Source organism: Nipponia nippon, unplaced genomic scaffold (genome assembly GCF_047370975.1).
Source record: "Nipponia nippon isolate SJK-2023a ecotype South Korea unplaced genomic scaffold, ASM4737097v1 scaffold_6, whole genome shotgun sequence".
NCBI classification, from domain to species: domain Eukaryota; kingdom Metazoa; phylum Chordata; class Aves; order Pelecaniformes; family Threskiornithidae; genus Nipponia; species Nipponia nippon.
This window is the reverse complement of record NW_028262380.1, coordinates 21114504-21140551: the sequence shown is the minus strand read 5'-3', so window position 1 is coordinate 21140551 and position 26048 is coordinate 21114504. Positions and strand designations below refer to the sequence as shown.

The window sequence follows — 26048 nt, the reverse complement described above, 5'->3', positions numbered from 1 at the left end:
GAGAGCATTTACAACTGCCTACCCTATAGAAATGGCTTCTAAAGATATTACACAGTAAAATAAGAAAATGTATTTAAGCATAATAGAAACATTACTAGAAAAATGTAGGACATGGCCATGAAAGTGTTATCAAGTATATCTTAAGTAACCTATAAATTCTATTGAAAAAAAATACTATTGCAGCTCAAAACAAAACTGTAGCTGTTCTACTGCAAAGTAAACTTTGCAATCTCTTCGAAGCCAAGTTAGAATTTCCAAGGCAGCATTTCATTGTAGCAGAACTAAATGCCTGCAGTGCTGCATAAACAGGTGCAGACAGCTACATATCAGCTTAAGTACCTCCAAGGAGGCAAGGCATGAGGTAGGTCTGATCCAAATCACGTTGGAACAGGTTTCTACGCAGCCGTACCCATGATAACACTGCTGCTCTGCAGGACTCTCTTGCACAGGCACAGCCGTAGACTAACACGGTCATAATGTTTTCAGAGAAGACCTGGCTCTTACTCACCCTGCTCTGAAAAAAACAGACTGTGTAGATACGCTCAGAGTTGCCTACAAAACTGCAGGAGGCTAAAAGACACTCTGCCTGGGGACAAATACATTAGCAGTTGAATGATAAAATTCAGTGCAAAAAAGACCTCTATTAAACAGATCTACGACAAACTAAGGGAATCAAAAGTAACCCAATAGCTTCGGGGGACAAGGTTTGCTACGCTGGTTAGGAAGTTCAAAATACTCAAAGATTGATGTTCGTAACAGAATGTTCTTGCACCGTGAGATGTAAAACACACTCAGGAGGCATCCCAGTATTATGCAAAACAGTTACAGCGTTTTCAGTTTCTAAACCACTGCAGCAGGTATTTCCCTACCACACAGAATTTTGCCTAACCTGCTGACACTTAAGTATAAACTAGTTTACACAAATATGAACACCAGTTTAAGGACCTTTATTATATAAATGATAAGGACAAAACCAGAATACTAAGGGAACTTTCAAGGACATTTAACATCTTGCTGAGTGTGTATCTGCAGACAACAAAATGAAGCAAGAGCTCAATCTATAGCAGAACCTCTCCCAACTCAAATTATAACACCTGGAGTGGGCTCCTGAAGTTTAACGAGGTGCCAAGATGCACTGAACAAAGGGAGATCAAGCTTTTGAACACCACCATCCCTTATCTTTTAGCATCTGTTCCATATATAGCTGTACTTCCCCCCACCCCAAATTCTTCTGGCAAATCCTTACTCCAAGATGTAACAATCAAAAGGAAGGGAAATTCTGTGCATAAATTTGCTTTTGTTCAAGAATACAGAAGGGCTATTCACTTAGAGTCATCCTGAGTTTCATGTTAAAATCTGAAAGTGTTTTTTCGCCTCACACCTTATGCTCCTAATATCCACATTACAGATACTTAAAATGGGAGCACCACGCTATTTTGGCATGTAGTTCTTCAGGATTTCTTGTCATGGAATTTATTACAATTTTGCCTGAAGTATTTAGTACTCACTACTGTGCAGAACAGATTATTGAAATGAATAAGTCTCTGGTCCAAACTAGTAAATGATGTTTCATTCATTTTTTATGTCTGTTAAGGAATTAAAGAACAAAGATATCCACAGAATTATTTCACCAACTCATCTTTACACAAATTGAATGGTCAGGTCTATTTCAGCAGTAATTCAGAAAATAATTTCATGTTGAAAATTACATGTTAAATTTTATTTCTCCAGATTCTGCTAAAATAGTAATACTAATGCGTAGTATTTTAATTGAGCAAGCTTGTAAAATAAATTGTGATGTATAGATGCATGTACCATTTTAATCGCTACAAGAAGCATAAACAACCAAGAATATGACTAGCAAATTAATTACATAATAGAAATAAGTAGTAAGAGCATGAACTGGTTCTCCTTTATTATAATACCTTTAATCACAAATGAGCACTAAAGGGAAAGTATACTGAAGCATATGTTTCTGAACTCACCCCAGATCTACAAATTATTTCTTTTTATCCGAGTTGTTACACTTGTTGTAACACTTGACCTCTGTTATCCTCCATTTTTACTTCATTCTGGATTTTTCCTTTGACTTTTTTACTTTTTTAGACTCCACCTCTTCATCTCCTCTCAAAAAACACAGCATACTCTCTCAAGACATTATGTTTGTTCCACCTCTCAGATTATTTGCGTCTCGGATGCAAATATGACCTCAAGCCCTCAAACAATAGCTTCACAGAGCCCATCCATTCAGAAATGGTCACTTCAAAGGAAGATCTTGGGCTGTCAAATATTCTGAAACTTGTGAAAGTTATTGCCAAAGTGCTATAGTACTATTGCTATTCCTGATCAGATCATAATAGCTACTTTTTCTGCTTTAATTGCTGTATAGAAGACAGCCATCCTCCCTGTTTTAGGCCACTAAAGCTAGATTCTTTTTGATTCTTGCCTCCAGACAATATTTTAAGTCAGGCACTTCTGCATTATCACCCCTGAGGTTCCAACTTCTTTGACCATACTGTTAAAAGTAATGTGTCATGCTTTCAATACTGCAGTCTCTTCCTCTCTGCATAGTGATTTTGTCTTTTTTTTTTTTTTTTTTTTTTTTTTTTTTTTTTGTGGAGGGTTTGTTGGGTAGGGTTTCTTTGTTAAGTAATTATGCAAGTGCACTCAAAAAAACTCAAACAAAATATCAAGATATTATGTGATCTAAGATCCCACGCAAAGCTGTAAATTCATGCCATTGGCTTTGTGAGACATTAGACACACAGTAAGATATTAGTGTTTCAAAAACATCAACTAATTCTATTTCTACAGGGAGATTCCTTGAGGAAATGCCTTGATGTAGGATCTACACATAGAGCTTCTTTAGAAACAGGAAAAACCTATGTAAATAGTGAACATATGATAAGTCTGTCTTACTGCTTGTACTTCTTCATCATTAAAACAAAATCTTGTACACGTGGTGCAACAGATGCTTCCTGAGGCAGATAGCCTCCCACAGCACATGACTAAAACCTCAGTTAGCAATATGTTCTCCCTTTCACTTACCCTTTTACAGCCTACCTCTTTAAACCAGTTTAAACAATTGCAATCTTTTGTATGTTAATAATAAAGCACTAATAGCAGGAGCTAGATTTGATTGAGAAATTCATATTAGCCTGCCCTAATGGTAAGTATAGTCTGTTTCCGTATACTTCCTTTCTTCTCTTCTCTGCTGTACCATACTTTCTGGTTTTCACACAGTGAGAGCCTGCTTTACAGAAATTAGTAACTGCACAGTAAAGCATACTCTAAAGTACAACACAAATTTATTATCCAAACCCTTTTTTTTTTCTTTTCTTTTAGTTATGCTTCTTGTTTTGAAGTACATAATTCTACATTGAAAATTCAGGGCAAGTATTAGAAAGTTATGCGAATCCTGAATGCAAAAAAAAAAAAAAAAAATTAAACATATGGAGGAGCTATGACAAAAGCTCTTGTTTCCAAGTATTTTGTAATAACTATAACTGGAAAAGCATATTCTAGTGAAAAGTTCAAGTTTTTTCATCTTTGTAAGTCTCCTAAGTTATACTATCTAGTCTAATCTAAGTAACAGACCAAAAAATAAGGAAAAAAAAAAAAATCTAACCAGTCCATGCTCAAACTAGAGGCCCTCTACTTTCCTCAGAAGACTTCAACAAATCCCTCACATGTTTCAATGACTAATAAATCCCGTGCTAAAAATTTAGATCAAGTTTCCCCACATCAATTTCATCAAGGTCAAATACAAGCTTCTTTCCAGTCCACACAAGGTAGATCCAAAAGGCTTCCAGTATCAGACAATTTCTGATGAAATAAAAAGTTTCTTATAAGAAAGTTCAAATTTTACCCTCTACAGAATGATATTATGTGAGACTTCATTTTACAGAGGAAAAACAAAACTACAGCATAAAACGGACCGTGAGGAACATTAGGAAAAATAATAGTATGCAGACGAAGTGTCTGGAATCACTGTTGAGAGTTCTCGACTGGATTAGCAAATTAAAATAGTTAAAATAAATAGTTCTTTAGCTCTTGGTACCTTCCCCTCTCAAAATAACTTATTTACAAGAACTTCCTTCCTTGGTGTAAATACACACTTGTAATTTGTAACAGTTTTAGTGCTGGTAAAACAGCAGAAAGTTATTGTACATTGTCACATTTTTCCTGCCAAATAAGAAGCCAATGAATATCTAATCAACATACTCAATTTACTGCTCTTCCAGGAGTCTTGCAAGCAAAAAACCATGCAGCATGAAACAGGAAATCCATCACCCTGCTGTTAAGTAAAATCCCTGTATTTCATGCAAGCTTTACATCTAATAAAGTTTTGGGGTTTGTTTGTTGTTTTTGTGTTTGTTTGGTTGGGTTTTTTTAATTATCAGTTCTCATTCTTAATCAAAACAAGCAGCACTACCCACTGTGACAGAAAAAAAAAAAAACTGTTTTTGAAATAGTGCATATTAGGACATATTTTGTATATATTCAGACCTACTGTAATCAGGTAACTACGTAACTATGTTGTTAAAACGTCAGATCTTTTAAGATTATGCCAAAGATCCAGTAAAAGCGCTACAACAAGAGCATATAGTTTACTAGTTGAACTTGCAATTAAACTGCATTTCTCATTAATTTCAGGTTTGCTTTTAACGTCTTAGGAGAAAGCACTCTGCGCATATACATAGTCACCACTGATCTGCATGGAAACTATACGTACAAAAAGCTCATTTGGGTTTTTTTTATTACATATTTCTTCAATAATTAAAAACGAGCTAGCAGAAAAAAGGGCTACATGTCAGTCGTTTTATTTTATGCACAGTGAGTAGTTTGAATATATAGTTTCACTCATCTCTCATTACCCCAGCTATAACAGTACCCTTCATGAACTGTTCTAATTGCAGCCATTTTAACAGGTCTTAGAAGTAGCTTCTGTTGCTTGGATTTATCTCGACTTTCCTCTGGAACAGGAAGAAACTTAAGGTCACGTATAAAGATGGTCCACTGCAAACTAGGACAAATCTTTTAAATACTAATTAAAAGTTTCCAGTGTAGAAATATTTCTGTATTTTCTGTTAACTGTCTTAACTTCAAATGCAGCACAAGTCAGGAGAATCACACAATGCTAAAGCTCCTCAGAAAGCCCACAGCCCATCACTGATGTTTCAGTTTGCAGGCTGGATTGTGCCCGTCCCGAACATTAATGACAATAACCAAACATTCTGTGATAACACAGCAAGACTATTTCCAGTGCCTGAACTGTGACACTCCCTAAGGTACAAAACAGATTTTTTTCCTCCAAAGTTAAAAAGTACATTATTTTATTCCGGATCATTCTCTCCACTGTATTGTATTCCTTCAGAAAACTCAGATCATCCAAGCATCAATCACTGTTGATCCTATTTGTACACAGTCACACAGAAAAGTAAGTAGCATCACATTAAACTTGACAATGATAATTCACAACTTAACTAATTCAGTGAGAACAATCTTCCCTGAAATGTTACAAAAAAGTGAAGAGGAATCAGGGCTAGATTCTTCTCCCATTCACCTCCAGTGAGAATGGGCTTCAGAACCACATGGCAATACCCTTGTTTTTAGGGGACAGGAGATGAGGGGACATCTTCACTCCCCTTCCTTTCTCAAGCTTGTACCTGACAACTGCCAGAAAGCAGAAGCAAGAACAATGAAACTACATGGATATTTCCATTCCTACCCAGTAATTTTGAGAATCCCGATGCTAAAGTTGAGTAAGTGCAAGGGCAAGTCTTTTATCTGGAGCCTGCCTACCAAACTCATTCGAGCACAATCACAAAAAACTTCAGGCAGGTTTGAATAACCTTCCTTAGTTCATAGGACTTAATTTACCATTAACCTACAGCAGGAGGTGCTTACTACTTGCCTGTAGAATGTAAGCAAAAACACATAAGAAAGCTTTTTAGACTGCTGTCTGTAATAGGTATTGTTTTGCACCATGAAGTGCCTGGAACAGATCTAAGGTAAACAGGAAAGCCCAGCGATGCATTAAGCAAGAAAACCTTAGAGCAAAGAAACTAAAATACCAGGTGGCAGATCACATCAACTCTTAGTTACGTCATTGCAAGCTAAACCAACACCATTTACCTGCCTCTTACACTAATCACAAAAATAACAGGTTTTATACATAGTCATATAAAACTTTCCTTTAGGCTAGAACAAGGGACAATAATATTCCATTTCAGACAATTCTAGAAATTAGAGTTTCCTTCCACACTCAGCTGTGGGAAGGGCCGAATTAAGAAAAACAGCAAGACTACTCAAGTGCTGGAACCTAAAGAGCAGCTATATAAAACAGGGGGAAAAAAGACAGACCTCATGTATGCACAAGTGAAAGCTTTTTACTCCTACCTCATCACTTTCATCTACTTCAATACCACCATCTTTGTCATCATCCATTTGCTTATGGATCATGCGGAGAGCTTCTAGGCTGAATCGGTCCTCCTCAGTAAAGCATGGTGGACTGAGTGAACTGCAGGGATCTACAGTGAGGGGAAAAAAAAAAAAACAAAACAGAAATATTAACTACTGTCACTCTAGAATATAAAGCTCCCAAGCAAGAGGAAGGGCTTAAATTTCTGTATGTGTACATGTACTTCACTGCATATAGCCACCAGGTTATAGATGTCAAATTTAGCTGTAAAATAATGATTCTTAGCAAAAAAGGGGTGGGGGCATGGGGAAATCAACTCTCTTTTATCCAGGAAGGAAGCCCAAAGAATAGGCTGGAATAGTTTGACTTTTGGGGTTGTTCTTTTTTTCCAACCCCTGTAACTGTTGTCTCCATCTCTTCTATCTGTCATCTACCCTTAGTAATACATCACTGCAATAGCAAATAAAGTCCCTGTGTTTTCCAGCCTCCTTTCTGAAAGCCCGAGCTAAACAGAGAGCAGTAGAGGAGGAGAAAAAGAATTGCCATGTCCTATAATCATAGCTTCATAAACAGATAACAAAAGGGATGGTAACCACACTGCAGATCAAATTCAAAGTAGATAGTACTACTGAATGCAAAATATTCAAGGAGGACTGCAAGAGAAGAAAGCACACCACAAAGAAAGTTCAACTTATAACAATACATGATATCTCAGCCCTGTACACTCCGATCAAAAACAGCAGTCCCTGGGAGCCGGATTCCAGGTCAAAAATAGTATGTTTTCATTTGCATTCATTACTGAAGGCTCATGATTTGTGCGCATCTGATGGCTGTTTCCACCATGTCACATTGTTCTCTCTCTCTGCTCTTTCCCTTCCACAAGGCACATGCCAAATGCTCCAAAATTCTACAATGCATGATGATCAACCATCATTAAAGACTGGTCTTTCACAGACCTTGGCATTAACTAATACCTAGCTATTTCATTAATTCTGATGTACCGAATACCAAAGAACAGAAGGTGGAGAAGGCTACAGAAATTGTTTTTTGAAAGTTCAGCTTTAAAAGATAGCTAATTTCCACTGTAATAGCCATTATAGAAAGGCACTGACTAGTCGCATGAACTGGTACACTCCACTTTAATCATATCAATGCATATACAAATTAAGGCAGCATATGAGTAATTTTTGCTTCTTCTAGTCTATCAAAGGATTAAGCTTTCTTGTTACTACAGAATTTGTTAAAGGCTCATTTACATAAGTAATGAAAAGAAAGCACATATAGAAATGGATAGGATCATGAGTTTGCATAGAAAAATAAATTTATTGTGTTAGTATTTCCATACCAATTGAGTTGGTATGATTCTGCTTTTCTGTCTTTATTATAAATTTTAAAATAATTAAAAACAATTAATGCTGATAAGACTCAGCTTGCACAAGGCTACAAAGCAGAAGTACAAAGGTAGCAGCCATGGCATAGCTAGAATCTCAGATGCATATTAACAGGACTGATCCCTACAGCTAGACATGAGTCAATGCATTCTTACTTTATACACCAGTTTTATTATACAGAAGTTAATAGTTACCTGTTATATGTGCCCATCTATCAACTGAAAAAAAACAAACAAAAAACCCACCACAAAAAACCCAAACACCTAACTGACACTGCCCCAGAACAGAGAGAGATGCTGTTTTTAGAACTACTTTATACAAATCAGAAAGACAAATTACTGAACATTAAATCAGGCCAACCACAAACAGTTTTCAGCTTTGGAATGCAACTAAAATTTCTTGGAGAAAAAGTGAAACTGAGTAATATTTTTTTACATTTTTTTTAATCTATTTTATTTGCCCACCTTTGTTTCATTAGAAAAGGTTTAATTTGCACAATATACAGCCTTTACATTTTTGCCTTGCAATGAAAAAATTACTGTCATTGGGAGGTTTAAGGACTTATCCCTGTAATACAGAGTGCTTGGTGCAGAAAGACTTCCCTTGCAATAGTAATGAATCACCTCAAGGTTCTGCTAATAATTAAATTCCAATAGCCATGAACAAAGAATATGACACTACTTAAATACAATCATATATCAGAAGAACCATCTTTGTATTGCAAAACTAGATCTATACTATGTTTTAAGTTAGAAGAAAGCATAATTGTCAGAAGAGATAAACAGGTCCCTCAAACGTACCCAACTTGTTTAATTTGTAATTAGTTCTATTCTTACACAGAAGAAAATGTCAGATAAATAGTGTTCACAGTTTGCAAGCACCCACTCAAATGCTTTCCCATTCTGTTCAGCTGAAAGCCCAGCTTTTCAAATCAAAAAGGTTTTCTCAGAGTACATTTTCTCAGCATTGAGGTTGATCAGTTTCTTAATCAGAATACTTATTTATCTTCAATATGCCTTTTTTGGTTACTTAAGCATGAAAGCACTTTAAAGAGCTATGGCTCTTCTTGAGAGAAGTAAACAGGCTGCTTGTGCTTCAAACGTCCCATGCGCTGGCTCCAGGAACACTTGATCTCTCTCAAGAGACGATAGAGTTCCAATTGCTCCTGTTGAGACTGAGAAACATGGAGTAGGACCACATCGACTGCAATAAAAATTAACCCACTCTAAACAGAATCCAGATTTACCTTCAAGCTCATTTGCATATGGTAAAATTAAACATTCACAGACTGACAACACTTGTCATCCCCCTCTTCAGAGAACAGTCTCAAAAACAAATTACAAAGCCACAACCTAAAGAATAAGCGAAAAGCATTTCACAAGCATACCTACGAAGCCCTACCAAATCCAAAAAACAGCTGATGAATATTTAGTCATCTGCAGCTCTGCAGAAGATTCTAAAATGCAGTATTTTGCCTCGCCTGCAGAGCAGAAACAATTCAAATTAATACTAGATGAAGTATGGTCAGAAACTTCTCAAACATCCAGTCAATTAAGATAAAAGCCAAGAGGAAAAGTCTATATAGCCCTGTAGGCCTGAGACCCTGCAACAAATTATAAGACTGGTTGATAATGTGTTTTTCACTTTGAATCCACCATCCAAAGGTGTTCTGGGATTCCAAACCTTCTCTTGTAAGAGACAAACCTAATTTCATATCTGGACCAATTTCTCTGTCCTAGTCTGGTGTGTTGTCATAAATACACTTAGTCCAAAATCATCATCACAGGAAAGAGCACAGATGATACCAAGTAGTTCCCTCAGTGAGTGAACCTGATAGCTTAGAATTTGACCCTTCCTTTAACAAACAGCACAGAAGAATTAGCAAAGCAAACAAAAGAGATACACTTTCGATGAGGTGGACAAGAGGCATACACGCACACCATATGTCACTCTAGGCAGGAGTTATTTTACAGCCCAGTTTTTAATGTTCAGAAGTGAGGAAGTTTCAGAACTTCTGGTCATGATAAGGAGGGAATTTGTTACTAAAAATTAAATGTAAAATTTATGGCTCAACAGACTTGGCAGAGGTTTTTGAACCAAACCTTCCTCCTGCCTTGAGTAGCTCAATAATTGCCTCCTAGCTCTGAGGCAAGAGGAGAAAGTAGTCTTCTCCAGTCCAGGGAGCTGCACAAAGCCGTGGGTACAGATCAGTTGTACAGGAGAGTTTGATAATGAACCGAGTACAGTTATCCAACCCGGTATACAGGAAACTTTGTATTTACAGATAAGGGGAAAGTAACACTTAGCGCTCCCCCTCACCCCCCCGCCCTTTCCTTCCCCCCCCCCCCCCTTCTGTCTTTTTTCAATGAGGCTAAAATAAGGCTGGACTACAAGAAAAACTTCAGTTCAAAATTCTCCTAAACTTCAGAATCACAGCTTTTTCATCCCATTTCCTGAAGGCAACAGGAGTTAAACTTACAAAGTGACACTGTCAATACAAGCCAGTATGGAAAACTGATTACACCCATATCTTCAAGCATTCATGTCAGCAAAGCCCTTGAAATTTATTTTAGGAATACACCATTAGAAATGGTTCCAAAGCAAAAGGGTACGTGCACCTCGCAGTCCTTCATCTATCCTGCATTTACTTTCCCCTAAACTGTCGTGAGCGTAACAGACTTCAGAATGAAAAGGACAGACAGACTGACAAACAGCTAATAATCCTGCAGTTCTCTCTCACACACACACCCCTTTTGCATATGGACACCGGAGCATAAAAGCTATGACTGTGCCAAAGCCTGTGACAGGGGGACACGAGCCAGCTGTATGCAGTTCCAATCTGGCCTCCAAAGCACCTGAGTCCTGAAGTCCTTTTGATGCCCCAGAGCCTTTTTAAGAATACAGGGACACACAAAACCTTTATGATTTTCAGAGGCACCTGGAACCAGATACACACCTCCAAATTTAAAATTAAAATGCCTTTAAATTTCCCCATTGGTTTAGTCAGAGTAACTTAGCCGTTGGGAGTTATTTGGAGAGATTGGCTACTACGCATCATTTTTGTTCTACAAGGATGTTCAGCATTCACCGAGAAGGAAGAGGACTTTTTTTACGCTAACATATGGCAGTCCTATGGAAGCCCGCAGCGTTTCTGTGACTGCCTTTTTCTGATAAATTCAGGAGCGTACCATGTTCTGCTAGTTTTACGATTCCTCATTCCTAAGAAGCCATCTGGGATAAAGGGAAGCCTCACAGAAAAGGCAAGCACTATACACAAGTGTCAGCTTCCTAAGTACATACTCTCAGCTTAAAATAACCATGTTTCAGCAAGCCAAGATGACAGAAGTAGGATTTCTTTGCATTTTCCAGAGCCAAAGCAGGTGGCCACAACATCCCCAACCCCCCACCAAATGCATCTTCATCTAACTAGGATTTCTATTTCCATACATTTCTTTTGTGTTTTAGTTTTACACTGTACTTTACTACATTACAGTTTCTTCATCAATTCAATATGATTCTTTTCAAGGCAAAAAAACCTTTAAAAGAACAATAATTTTTAAAAAATCTGAGTACAAATCTGAGTGTCAGGTACAGTAGGGATTATTGAAACTACTGAAAAGCAAGTGTTTTCAAGAATTGCACCAGATGTTCAAAACAGCTATTCACAGTAAAAGCAACAAACATGTTGCTTCTATCTTAAATCCTTACATAAGGTGTCATTAAAATCTTCAAATGCTTGAAGAGACAGCCTCAGAGTGAGCTTCGTTTAATCTTTCAATTAAAAGCTCCCAAAGCAAATCACTCCTACTCCTAATAATTAAACTCCTCCATATGGCAAGTAGGCTGAGCAGGATATAACAGTTAACTTGACAATGTCATTTGTGACATTTATTTAAATGATCAGAGTGAAAAATAAAGTTCATCATTGCAGCACATCTTTCCACTAAAAACATTTTAAAAAAACAGACAAAATTTTGACAAAAAGGGCAGAATACATTTATCTTCTAATCACAACACTGATGTTACTTAAATGAGCTTCCTGAAGAGGAAAACGCAATAATAGTAATGACAGCAGGGAAAGGGGAAGGGGTGCAACGAGAAAGGAGATTCAGGACATTGCCGTCTTCAAAGAATTTTAAAAAGTAAAGTTTCACATTAGGCTTTTCCACTTCTCCATATTAGAAATTCAGGTAATTTCTGAAATTGTGCTTATAACTCATGCAATGACAGCAGATAAGACTCACAGATGAAACTGTGGACTGCAAAGTCTGGTATCTAAAGCACTTGTTTCTGAATACATGTGCAATGCTTAGTGACTGGCAAAAAAAAAAAAAAAAAAGAAAAGACACAACTATTCGCAGTTCGGCTCCATGAAAGCTACCGTAACTCTTAAAACCCACTAAACATCCTTCAGTACAAAAAAGATGACATTTCAAACAACCTTAAAATAAATTGTTATCACTTCAATATGTATACAAATAATCTTTGCATGAGAGATCCAAACCTGGTTTTGTCACTATTGAGAAGTGTACATTTATTCTGCTATTTCAGTATCTTTTAATATATGCAAATCGATTATATTTTTTCCCCCACATGAAAACTTGATGAGGCAAGAAAGGCTTTGATTTTTCTTTAAATCACCATTAGCTCATCTCTGCTTTCTCCACACCCACAAAAAAGCTGTCTAAGTCTGAACTTAAATTTCATTTTTTATACGGGGGGGGGGGGGGGAGAAGAAATCAGTGAAATCACAGTTCGTTATTTAAAGCCAAAATTCAGTGAAATAATGCCATTAGCAAAACAAGCATTAAGACAGGTTTTGATCAAATTCTAATTTTTCCTAGATAAAAAGCTTCGAAACAAACTGCAAAAGAGCAGACACTTAACTTTCTTATCATGTTAAGACATTCAAAACGTCATACACTACCTTAGAAAACTATTTAAGAGCTTCGTAGCAATAAAAACATTTACTTAAAGGAAAAGATACAAAAGTAATTCTCTAGAGAATTAAATTTGATGTCAAATCTAATTTTGCTTTAATTTAACAACATTAAAAGCAACTATCCCAAATCAGCAATGCTTGTTTAAAAAGGAAGTTACAAAAAGGAGTTTGAATATGTTAATCATGTCAAGGATTATTCTGACAAGACAAAATATCAGTACAAACACCTCATCTAGACTGGTAGGAAATTAGTTATTAAATTACAACACTGCTCTGTCTGACTAAACAAAAATCAAGAAGATGGATTAATGGCTTTTCCATCTCCTTCCCACATCCTCCCTGAGCAATGACACAGTTTGAAGGGGAAAGGACATTGGACAATTATTGTATACAATGGTCACAGTAGACTGATTTAGAAGAGGAACTCCTGCCAACCCTAACAAAGCAGGATGAGAGGAAACTGGGAGATGCATCTTACACAAGCCATCAAAAATTCTCCATTTTTTCCTCCTTCCAACCTTACTTGTATTTTAATGATACTTACGATACAAACCTACACATACATATGAACCTTCAGGAAAAAAAAAAAAGCCAGATGTCTGATACCTACTCTTACCAATAAGAAAGTCTGTCTCACTTATATTTATTAGTACAACAAGACCAAGAAGCGAAATATTTAATGTGGTTTAAATCTAAGTTTTCATCCATGTATCTTGATTTGGAAGTGAAGATTAACACACCTTTAAAAGCGTATGATGTACTCTTTGCACGTTATAGTAATTATTAACATGTAAAATTAGAATAGCTCCAAGAAAAAACAAATTTACATAGGTTCAAAGATGACCTAAATTCGTAACTTCACCTGGAATAAAAACACACCCTTAACTCAGACAAAATGAGCAACACAGTCGGTATTTTTGCCCTATATTCCCTACATGTTTAGAAGTTACAGCTATCAAAGAAACAGAACTGTGAATTTACTAGTTGAGTTCATTAGTCAACAGAACATTAATTAAGCTGATGAAATAAACTATAGATGTGTATTCATATCTATTCAGTAACAATTAATGCATAACACATCTAAGCACATATAACAACACACATCTAAGCTTTTTATATATTTTAGGTCTGACTAAACCTTTTCCAACTACTGTTCTAACAACTTTCTTTCTTTTCTAACAGCAGGAAGCTGGAAAAGACGCAGGATATCCCTGATCATATACTTTAATCTGCCCAAGAATGTGTCAGCTCTTAAGGAAGAGCAGTAGCACAGCATTTAAGCTGCTTTCTTAATTTGGTTAGCAAATCAGAAAAGCGATTCACAGGTGACCTTCAAGTGCCTGACAATATGTCCATGTGATTCCTGAAGCAAACTTCCTAGTATCTGTTTTCTAGATAAAACCTCATCTTCTTGCTTAGAATTCCAAACTTGTTAACACCTCTGCTATGCATTAATCTGGAAGCCTGATCTTTAGCCTCCTGGTGAAAGTGTATAGTCAACATTCAGTGTACCAATTTCTATTCAGATATGGCTCAAGAGCTAAGCAGAGCATAAGCCACTAAATTCCTATCTGGAAGACAGTGATCTGCAGAATACAACCACCATGATCACCATGATAGTATGGCCGATAATTTAAAAGTTTACAAACTTTTTTCATGCTGAAAAAGTAGTTCACAACTTCTTAGAAGGAAAAAAGGGGGGGGGGGGGAAGCCCTTGAAAAGGATTTTACCACTTCACAAAACTTTTTAGAAGTTTAGTAAAAGGCATAAAGTTTTACAGATGTGGTTTTAAGATTAAAAAAGCATCTTCTAAGACCTAAATCCTTACAATTTTAGACAAACTGAAACATGCTACAAATATAATTTAGGAGTGTATTACAGTCATATTAATTATTTTCATATAGAATTACATATATTTTCAAACTTATACTTCTAATCACACCAGTTTTTCCTCTGATATATTTGTTTTCACATGTGATTCATAATCATATCCTATATCCATGAATCAGGCATGTAAGCATGACATTGCTGACATTACTGAATTACTTCAGTCTTCTACACCATCTGATCTAGTATGCATATTATTAACTGTTCTAACCAAGGAATCAAATTTAATCCTCTGTGAGCACCATCTGTAGCATCATCAGTTCCCTCAGAGTTCCTGTAACAACATGTTGTCAGGATGTATTTATACTTTAAGAGAGCATATCAGAATTATCCAACTGAAGCCTAAATTAAAAAGATGTAACATTGTACTTACAATAAAGGAAGCTGCTAAGCTTCAGGGCACATTTTTTTTTTTAATACACAATCTGTTAAGATTCTAGCATTTGAGTATTAAACTTGTCAGCCTATGCAATGTTTATACTTTCAGAAATACAAAAGGCACTGAGTGTGTAGATTCATTTTATTTAATCAATAACACCATAATGAAACACTTCCTTTTAGCACCATCCAACATATCAGTACTTTCAAGGATATATAAACATCAGTTTCTTTAAATACTCCTATTAGCTTATGTGAACATTTAGTAGTGCAGATTGCTGGCTAGTTAAGGACGATCCTACTTCCAGAAGCTTACATGAACTGCTCTGTAGTTAGCACTCACATCCAACTCCAGACTGCACAACTGGCAGTTTTGCTCCTACTAATATGCTGCTAAATATTTTTCTCATTATGAATTTCACCAAGTGATAAACGGGGCTGACAAATCTAATGATGGTGTCCCAGTTCACCTTGGTTTATTTGACACAACTAAGATCCAAAGAGTCCTTAAAAAAAAAAAAAAAAAAACCAAAAAAAAAACCCCAACACAAACTAGTTTTCAGAATGTAAAAAAAGGGTAACACATCTTCAGAAATAACATATCAATTATGCTATTGCTTAAACTTAAGGCAGATATTGATTTTTACAATTATCAGAATGTCAGAATAAACCGCAATTGCACATATCTTAGATTGATATGTGCTGATACCATTGTGATAAATGTATTTTTGGGCCCATAAAAATAGTAGCAAATGCTGTGGTTTTCCACTATGTATTCCATAGTAGTTAAAGTGGGTCATTAAAATAGAAGATAGTTCTTACACAATGAGCATACACTGAACACTCATACTCGGTGCACAGAGTCATGCACTGGAACCACCCAGAGAAGCAAAGGAGGAAACTCTGTTCAGTTAAACAACGCCAAAACTTAGAATAAATCATATAATGTTAAAGAGGATTAGCCCAAACTGATTCTGTTTAAAATAAAAGAATTCATACTACAAACACGTGGCTCTTCCCATCAAAGAGTTAGATACAATTTGTATACAAGTTTAAAGTGGTAGTCTTCCACATCTAGACAAATCTCGAGAAGTCACATGTGAAAGAAAACCATAAGGTTTCTGAATATTCTACATTTGCCTGAACAACACACATTGCCAAATACTACTTGTACAGCTCCAAATACCACAGTTGCTCCCCAACAGCATGAGCACATTCAGGACGCAAGGAAGAGCCATAATTTCACACATGCTCTAAAGCAGAATAAGCCAAAGACTAATGCTAAAAGGATTCCTAACTGTTCGTGCCCCTGCCATTTGTTCCTGTCCTTGTACTATTCCCTTCCTTGTACTAACGTAAGCACATTTGTGCAATCATGCTGCAGGAAGGATCAGGAAGCTGATTCTGCCTCAATTGGTTCTCTATACGCGTGCACAAACACTTGCGACAGCAAAAGCACGGGGGGAGGAGGAGGAAACCCATGCAGAAGCAGGCAGAACCGCACTTTACAGCCAGTCGCACTGCTAAACCCTGGTCTTGACGTGGCCCATGTTACAACTGAATCTAGCCAGCAACAGTAGGTGAGCAATAAACCGAAAAATTGTATTAATGCCGTGGAACAACACCTACGCTACTTGAGCGGAAAACTCCAGCTCCATTTTCTAGATCCTTGCTTTTGCTACTAGGAGGCACAGGACAAGGCCATGTCCTAGACTACCTGTTGCAATTAACAATTATCAAGTGGAAAAATTACATACATATTTACCTGCAACAAGTTGATGTCATGGCTGGACTTCAAATAAAACGTTGAATTCTCTACTTGAAGCAACCTGTGTTTTTTCAAGTAGATTTTGTGGCCTATAAAACCTAAAACAGACTTTTGTAACACTATAGCAGGAATCGGAGTAATAGCAAGCACAAATAAAACGTTCCACAGGATTTGACAAAACAGTATCTAACACCACTGCTGGCAAGCTCAGAATTTGTCCTTTCTCCAGGGCTCTCCCCACAAGCCTAGAGTAGTCACAAGCTCCAGATGTAGCCTACTTTGGTTGCAGTCAGTCCACATCATAAACCTCATCTCTATGAACTTACACCAGCAAGCTCAAGGTGTCTGCTAAGCACATCTGTCCCAAATATTGCTATAATTTATGTAGTCCCTTCATTCAACCTCCAATTTTTTGACCAGTTTCCAAAACCTAGAAGCCAGAACATGCATTAAGATTCAATACACAGGACTATAAAAAAAGGCAACATCATAGGATCTGTCCCAAAGCTGACAAACTACGACACTTGGCTACATAAAGCCAAGTGAGTTTGTGGGTTTTTTGTTTTGTTTAGGGGCTTTTTTTTTTTTTTTTTTTTTTAGTTTTTATTATTGGCAGCACAAGAAAGTTTTCTGAAGAGAAGAAACAGCCAGGAAAATACTTATGGAAAGCTCAAAGGAAAGAACAAGAAAGTACAAAGATCTTTTAAAATTTAACACTGACAATTAAGGTTACAACCAACTGCAAAAGAATATTGGTATATGATAACTTAAAGGTAACCAATGACATTAAGAGATACATAATCTACTCTTAAGTCCTCACTTAAGAAAAATCAAGATGAAATGAAGGGCAGCAAACTTTTTCCAGATGATCACTACTTTTTACTCACGAGAGTCACTACAGGTACTTTATGACATACATAATACATATAGTTTATTTAAACATGAAATTTCAGTGTGTATTTTAGAGTTTCACATAAGACTACACACTAATACTGGTTTGTATCTATCAGATTTGAAAAGGCTAAAGCATGAAAAATAATATCCTAGATTTCTTTTTTAAACTCTGCTGGACACATACTGCAAATGGAACTGGGTACCTCATGCACAGAATTACCAATGCTTCTGCTGTTTGCTCCCTGCAACAGACAGAAGTAAGAAAACAGGCACAGAGCCAAATTCCAACAGACCTAAGTGTTTCCGCTACATTACCTTTTTTTAATATATCAAATATCAACACCTACAGGCAGTCCATCATTTCCAATATCAAAAAGAAAGTAACTTCCAGAAGTTCAAAAAAGCCACCTGCCTGTCATTATGCATAAGCAAAAGTAAACCATAACCATGAAAGATTAATTCTTCAATACACTGAAGAAGATTAACTTCAAGGCATTCAATTAGATCCCATTTTCAAAAACCCCAGGAAGTTAATTTCACATGAGAACAACTGTTTCCCACAGAAACAGAAATATGTAACAGATAGTAAAAGCATTTTTTCTATATGTTCTAAATTCGGATTGTTTTCAAATATGTTGGGGTTTCTGTCTTGTTCTGTTAGGTGTCCTGTGCTGGTTGATGACCTCCATAGACAATAAAACACATCTGAAGTTCTTCATTCACATCTCCAAGGGAAGCATGCTTTGTAATACTATTCTACTTCGTAATTTTGCTTTGGTTTAATCAAATACAAGGAACATACATTCTACAGGCTTTATCTCCAAGGTCTATTCTCATGCCCTAAATGCAATACCTGACAAAGCTGACATCCAAAAACCAACTATTCCATGTCAGTCACATCTATCAATCAGCATGTTTTAATCTTTTCTATATTCACACAGTGATTTGTAGGTTATAAATCTTTGCTTCAAATCTGGTTTTGTCTGTAACCATTTTAAAGCAAGTTTTATACCAAGTTATCTGCTGGGGGCAGGGGGACAATGTTTTCTATTCTGCATTTCTGAGGCATACTGAGCACAATCAACATTCAATTGATACCAGAAAATGGGTAACATAGTTATACCTTACTCTCCATAATAATGTAAATAGAGAATGTAGCTCTGTGTTAAAACACAAAGAAAACAGTTTCCTCCTTTCATTGTTTCATTTCTTTAGTAATATTTAAATTAACGCATATAAGTTGACACATGGAAAAGCTTCCAGTTAATATGAAAACAGATAAACATAAAAAATACTCTTCTGACATTTAAAATGTTTGCTGAAGTTCTCTTTACGCAAGTGAAGTTTTACTACCAATGCCAAAGCAAAGCCAGGTGACATTGCCTCTAAAATCATAAAACAAGCAAGTATTTTTAAACTTACTCAGTCAACATTATCAAAAAATTAATCAAAAGTTTCCAAACTAGGAGGAAACACTCAGAAAAATTCCACTCCTATTCAGGAATTCTCTCTGGAAACAACATGAACCAAAAGTCTTAGACACATGCGTGAGGCAGATCAAAGAACAGCAATATTTGTACATGTGACAAAGATGGGGCTATTATAAGAAGAGAGCTGAACCCAACTTCAAAACCCACAGATTTAATATGTTACTTCAAAGTGGTAGCACCACAAATTGAAAGCTTAGTATGCGCACCACATTGCAAGCAGACAGCGATGTTGCGGAGTTATTTTCTCACTTCCTTTACCTATGGTAACATTACAAACAGCCTACACCAGACAGACTATGCTACTGACCCACTACCCTACTAGCTTAGCAATTAAGTTCTCAATTTTTCCTTCCTTTCTTTTCTTTAAAATTTAATTTTGGTATCTAAAAATCTTAAGATTTATTTAAAGGAGGAAGTGTCAAGGTGTTAAAGAAAAGTCTTTCATCTAGGCATATCAGAAATGCAATTTGAAATCTTCCTTTTAAACAAGTCTACAAATGTACTTCTCTGTGAGCTACTAATTCCGTATCTCATGCAAGATAATACTCTCAAGAAACAGTCTGAAGCTGTAAAATGTTTTGAGTGATAAACTCTCCATCTTCTTCTCACTGGAGTAATAAGAACCTATTCTATTTTCTGCTGACATGCCTTCTTAAACTCAGTTGAATGAAAGAACCTTTCTACATGTGATTTCACCTGGTTTCTCTCCAAAGCCTACTATGTGATGGTCTAACACATGAATAACCTCCATGCAGAAAAATTCTTTAAAAAGAAAAAAATGCACATTTTGAAGTACTTAGACTGAAGCAAAACATTAAATATCTTCTACACAGAACCAGACTACAGTTTTGCAAAAGGCCAACTGACAAGCTATGATATTCAAGTAATTTTTTTTTCCCAGTAAAATGTTGCATGGTTTCACCATACCTATACACATGAACACACATGTAGTTGCAGTATGCAACCTTCTTTTTGTCTTGGAGGCTCATTTTGAATCCATTAATACTACATGTTCTTAGAACTTTTGCCTTCCAAATCTTGTGCTCAATTAACTTGTTCGATTTTATTAGGATTAAAAGAAAAAGTTTCAATCCTACATAATTTCAAGAAGATCAGTGATTTTCAGAAAGCTTGTTCAGTCTTGTGAACAGGAGGCTAAGGTGATCTAATAGTAGCCTGCAACTAACTACTTGACAGCAGATGGCAAACCCTCCTCAGTAGGGGCAGACCATATAACATAGGGCAACAATCAAATTATACACTGGGAGGGTCAGGTTAGACATCAGGAAATCCTTTTCTGCTAGGGGTCTTTGCAGCACTATGACAGGCTACTCAGAGGATGTGGAGTCTTCACCCTTAGAGACTTTCAGGAGCTGGCCAGATGACCTGTTCTTGCGATGGTGAGATTCTTGCTCAAAGCGCGAGTTTGACATCCAGTGGTCCCTTTCAATCACCATCTCTACCATCTCTTTTGAAAGGCAGATTCTAGAATAACAACTGCCCCCAACACTGAGGGCTCCAATTCACAAACACAAATACAAATGTAATAGCAGTAGTCATATTTATTTATGAAACGTTAATTGTATCCTTGCCATATGTTCCTAGGATGCTCCTAGGAAGCATGCTGTTGTGAAGAAGTTGCTAACCCACCACACTTACATCCCAAAGTATTAAGTAAATATCTAAAGATAACAAACAGAAGAAAGAACAAGGCAAGCCTGAAGAAGCCCTTGGAAAATCCTGATCAAATCCCAAATGGGATCTTACAGCATTGACATCTGTGCACAGGTTTTACTGCCTTTCAATGTACATGTGCATTTCTCATGTCAATAGTAAAGAATGCTTGTATTCATGCATACAAATGAACTTCTCCTTAGGAACGCCTTTCCAAAATCTGTAGTTTTTACCATCGCGTCAGTTCAAACCAATACATTGTATATAACGAAGAGCTTCAGCAGAACTTAAGAGAAAGAATTAGTATGCCTGTAGAAGCCCAAAGCTTGAAAATAGGGTGATAACCATTCAGAAGAATGAATTCATCACAACTAGAATAGGCATGTTCATTCAAGAATGAGGTTTTTTTAGAGCTACGCTATGTTGTGTAACATTGCTTTGCATCTTACAGTTCCCTAAGAAATACTTTTTATATTAGGAGACGTTTTGTACGCATAACCTTATGAAGGCAAAAAAGCTAGATTTCTACTTTACATGGCCATGTCTAGCCGCAAATAAATGACAACCTGTGCTTTTAAGCGAGATATCTACTGCAAAAGCCTACACCTTTGTGCCACAGCTAAAGCAAAGAAACTGACACTGTTAGTCTTCTAAAGCTCCGGAAAGGTTCAGTGTTGTTTTCATAAGAAGCCTCACCTTTCCCTTCAGTGATTTAAAAATTGAGACATTTAAGATTCTCTAGGGATGAATACCTAAAAAAAAAGGTTCAATGGCTTTGCTGACATTTACACAAGTTTAAAGCTAAATATTTTGAGAAGGGTTAACAATTTTCATAAGGAGAAGGGAAGAAGAGAAAAGACAGGGTTGTTTCAAAATGCTTTCACTGTTTTTATAAGCAGAAAAAGTCATTTATGAAAAAGTGTTACATAAGTTACTGCACTACAACTGCAGTCTTGATCAAAAATAAGATTCAAGATGCTGTTAGCTAAGTTGCAGTCAACAGCAGAGGGAAGGGAAAGAGAAGGGTGTGGAAATGGTAGAAAAGGATATAAGAGAGTAAACCACTAGTTTTATTTGATCTACTTAGAGCGGTGTAAGAAAAGCACCTTACAAAAACATTCAATATATTCACAAAAAATAATTATTTGTAACCTTAGACTTTACCCATATTTTGATTGGAAAGCTTAGAAATGATTGCATATATGAAAGGCATTAATATAGAGAAGGAACCAAAATCAGATAACTGAAGTGAAATTAAAGAGAATTAATGCGACCAACACCCTGAAAAGGTACCCAAATCTATTCCAATAGAGTTCAGTTCTTAAACTAAAAGAATCATAGAATCGTCAAGGTTGGAAAAGACCCTTAAGATCATCGAGTCCAACCGTTAACCTAGCACTGCCAAGTCCATGACTAAACCAGGTCCTCAAGCACCATGTCTACATGTCTTTTAAATACCTCCAGGGATGGAGACTCAACCACTTCCCGGGGCAGCCTGTTCCAATGCCTGACTACCCTTTCAGTGAAGAAGTATTTCCTAATATCTAACCTAAACCTCCCCTGGCGCAGCTTAAGGCCGTTTCCTCTCGTCCTGTTGCTTGTAACTTGGGAGAAGAGACCAATCCCGACCTTGCTACAACCTCCTTTCAGGTAGTTGTAGAGAGCAATAAGGTCTCCCCTCAGCCTCCTCTTCTCCAGGCTAAACAACCCCAGCTCCTTCAGCCGCTCCTCAGAAGACTTGTGCTCTAGACCCTTCACCAACTTCGTTGCCCTACTCTGGACACGCTCCAGCACGTCGATGTCCTTCTTGTAGTGAGGGGCCCAAAACTGAACCCAGTACTTGGGGTACGGCCTCACCAGTGCCGAATACAGGGGCATTATCACCTCCCTGGTCCTGCTGACCACACTATTCCTGATACAAGCCAGGATGCAAAAGAAGTTCTACTTCAACAGGAAAAATACTGAGCTCAGAGCTCATTTGCGTGTAACTACCCGCAGCAACACCTTACAGAAGGTGCAAACCCTGAAGCAAATTCAGGGCTTAAACAGAACACTAACAAGAGTTCATTCCAACCTTTTCTGAACAGCATCAGCTGCTCCATGTAACTGCACACTGAACTTGAGCATTATTTATTGAAAGGTGGGCTTTAATGCAATTAACTAAAACCTTTTCTCTAACACTTGCCAGGAATAGCTTACCTAGGAAGCAGAGTAAAGCTATTAACATTAAGTAACAGTACTTAATCAGTCTCAAGCAGCAAATTGACATGTAAAAATCAACATATCAAACATTACTTGAATTTACTAAATTTACTGACATAAACAATTGCAAGCTTCATTGGGTTGTTTTGTTTTGTTTTCAAATCTACAAGTTTTGAGAGTATAGAAGTCAGTAGGTAATGTAAATTACTGGCCTCTGCACTGTATAAAAGATTCTTTGTGGTTTGTTTGTTTGGTTTTTTTTTAAGTGTAATTATTTCAACCCAAGTTTTAATAAACAAACTTAAACACTGGAGTTCTTTAAATTCCCTTGTTTCATACGAGATCACATGGCTATTGATTTACTGATCCCTTACAAAGGATAATCTGTTGTAGTAAAGCCTTATTAATAGAATAGAGTCCTTTTAGCCTGGCAATTAAAATAAATATTACACCACTATTTTAAAGCCATAGACAAGATTGCGAGACTACTAGACTGAGGCAAAAATTAAATATCTACCATTCCAACTACAGAATGACAAAAACTTACAGAAATTGTCAAACAAACAAACAAAACAACCAACTCTGATAACAGGAAAGTTGAGAGCCAAGTACAATGTTTCAAATGATGACAGAATTCTGCAAATACCTGCAGAGACAATTAAAAAAAAAAAAATCTACGTTACTAAAAATGCAGTCCTATGTTGCTACCAAAGCACTGCCTTGAAACGAGTCATTCCCTTCACCATCATTTAAGGTCAAACAAATAGAAGAAATTCCACAAATGCAGACCAGCAAGGTGACAAATGAAATACCCAGCTCCAGAACATGCATTTTCACATACTTTTACTCTAAAAGCAAGTATTCCATTTATTCTAAAAACAAGTAACAAGTAATTCCTGCCCACTCTCTATAATATGCAACATCATATGCACACTTTTTTTTTTCTTAACTCCTATAATGAACACAGACACACCCTTTTCTTACCTGAAAGGGCTTTCTACCTGCAGGCCAATTTGAAACGACTCCAAAAAAGAGACAGCAAGAGGGTGAGGGCTGTCATAAAAGGAGATAATGTTTTATATGCTTAAACACCCACTTTCACTTTTCAAAATAGATCAGCATTTGTTAGAATTGTATACTTCCATGTATGCACAAAAACCAGTACGCTCATGCGGGCAAATAAGTGTGTACATAACTGCTAAATAAAAAATATCCAATTTAACAAAAAGCAAGCAACTAAATAAAATTAAAATGAAGACAAGGAGGATTTTAGCTGCAGTTTTTCACAGGGACATCTTGATACAAATGGCCTCTGAAGACTTACCTTTTCTCACAATACTTTTCTTTTTAATCCCATGCGTATTGCTACATAATAAACTACATTAATATATGCCACGTTCACATACCAATAACTGAGCACAGGCCCATTGACCTACTTAAGAAAAACACCTGCAGTAGCCCAGTCAAACTCACAAGGAAGGAAGAATTTGAGAATGGTTTTCAACCTTGTCTGAATTAAGCCGAATGGCAATTTAAAAACAACAAACCTGGGCAACAGTTTTGTGTTCCATTTTCCTTCAAAAAAAATGCCAGAGTCCATAATTTGTTCAGTCACCCCTAGCATCTTGATCCAAACCTTACAGTGTCACCCCAGCTCTGCCCGCACACTGTGCACTAGTTTGATTAATCGGTTTCTGTAGTGTAGAGAATTATCCACCCACACGAAGATGTGGCTGATACAAGCCACACCTCAGAGAGGTTTCAAACAGAAACAAGGAAATCAGGCCAAATATCAGCCACGTCTGTTGCACCATGTCTTCCTGTCACCTCCAAGATTGCAAACTGACTCAAAAACCTCTCTCTTCTCATTAGCATCTTCCTTTCTCTGATCAAAGCTCCACTGCCCAGCCACCCCAAGGTCCCTCGCATGAGCGTGAGACAGAAGAACAAACTGCAGCACAAGCCCAGCGCAAGCCGAAGCTGCAGCCTCTGTGCTATGTCATTAACTAATCTGGAAGACAATAGGAAGCTGATTTCATAAGTCAGTCTTGAGATTTTCGGATGGGTGCAAATATTTAACTCAGCTTGCACAGGCCTCAGGCAGGACTTGCAAAGCAAACATAATCACTTTTAGCACATCACTGAGCAGTCTATGGCTAGAACCACCAGCCTGTGGTTTTGCATGCTCAATTCCCAGCCAGGAAAACAGCATGATCTGAACAAGCTACAGAAATATTTAGCACTCCACTCAACTTGTAACCTAGCACAAAAACAAGTTTACAAGATGCTACATATACTGCCAGATAGCTACATCTACCGACAAGTATTATAATGTAAACCAAGGTGACGGGAGAAGCACACAGTGCTTATTCCTACTATACAGAAGTTTAATATTTAAAAATTAGTAGAAAACTGACTATAACTTGTTACTTTTGGCATTCGATGCTGTCAGTTCCTACAATGAATTAGGTTGCTGTTTTTCGCATTTGTGTCACTTCTTCCTCCACCTCATCACACAGCTATTCCCTAATTTGCTCGTATTGTTGTTCTTCTCTTTCCAGGTTTCCTCTCAAGGTCTTCCATGTTTTATTTCCAGTCACAAGGTTTTCATTCCAGTTTCTCATCAATCTCCTTATCTGTGAAAGGGGTGTTATCAAACTATTGTCAGATAGTTTTGACATTCTGGTATCAAATCCATCTTCTTACTGCATCTTCCTAAACTTTTTTAAACCATAAATATCATTTATGTCATATGTAGCGACCTATCAGTTCTCTTGATTACAAAGACCACTACTTCCCTCTTCCTTCTAAAAATTCAGTTCTTCACTTTTTAAAACTGTTTTTTGCGGGGGTTTTGGGGGGTTTTTTTTGTTGTTTTTTTGGGTTTTTTTGTAAAGGCAGTGTCAACAATTTATTTCTCTTTACCCTTCCCACCCCTGGCAACGTTACAGTGGTTCATTCTGGTTAGTTTCTCATTTTATCAGCAACAGAACAGCA

The 26048-nt window shown here is 36.9% G+C and overlaps 1 protein-coding gene across 4 annotated transcripts in view; it reads right to left on the bottom strand.

The window, feature by feature from the left end:
• Nucleotides 1-26048, bottom strand: part of STIM2 (stromal interaction molecule 2) — a 69797-nt gene that overhangs the window by 23120 nt on the left and 20629 nt on the right. For 3 of the 4 annotated variants that reach the window (XM_087736798.1, XM_087736800.1, XM_087736799.1), the window contains exon 2: nt 6403-6533. The exons of the other annotated variant lie outside the window; for it this stretch is intronic. In XM_087736798.1, coding sequence (XP_087592924.1) covers nt 6403-6533 — 131 coding nt within the window. The remainder of the gene's footprint in view (nt 1-6402; nt 6534-26048) is intronic. 4 annotated transcript variants of the gene reach the window in all.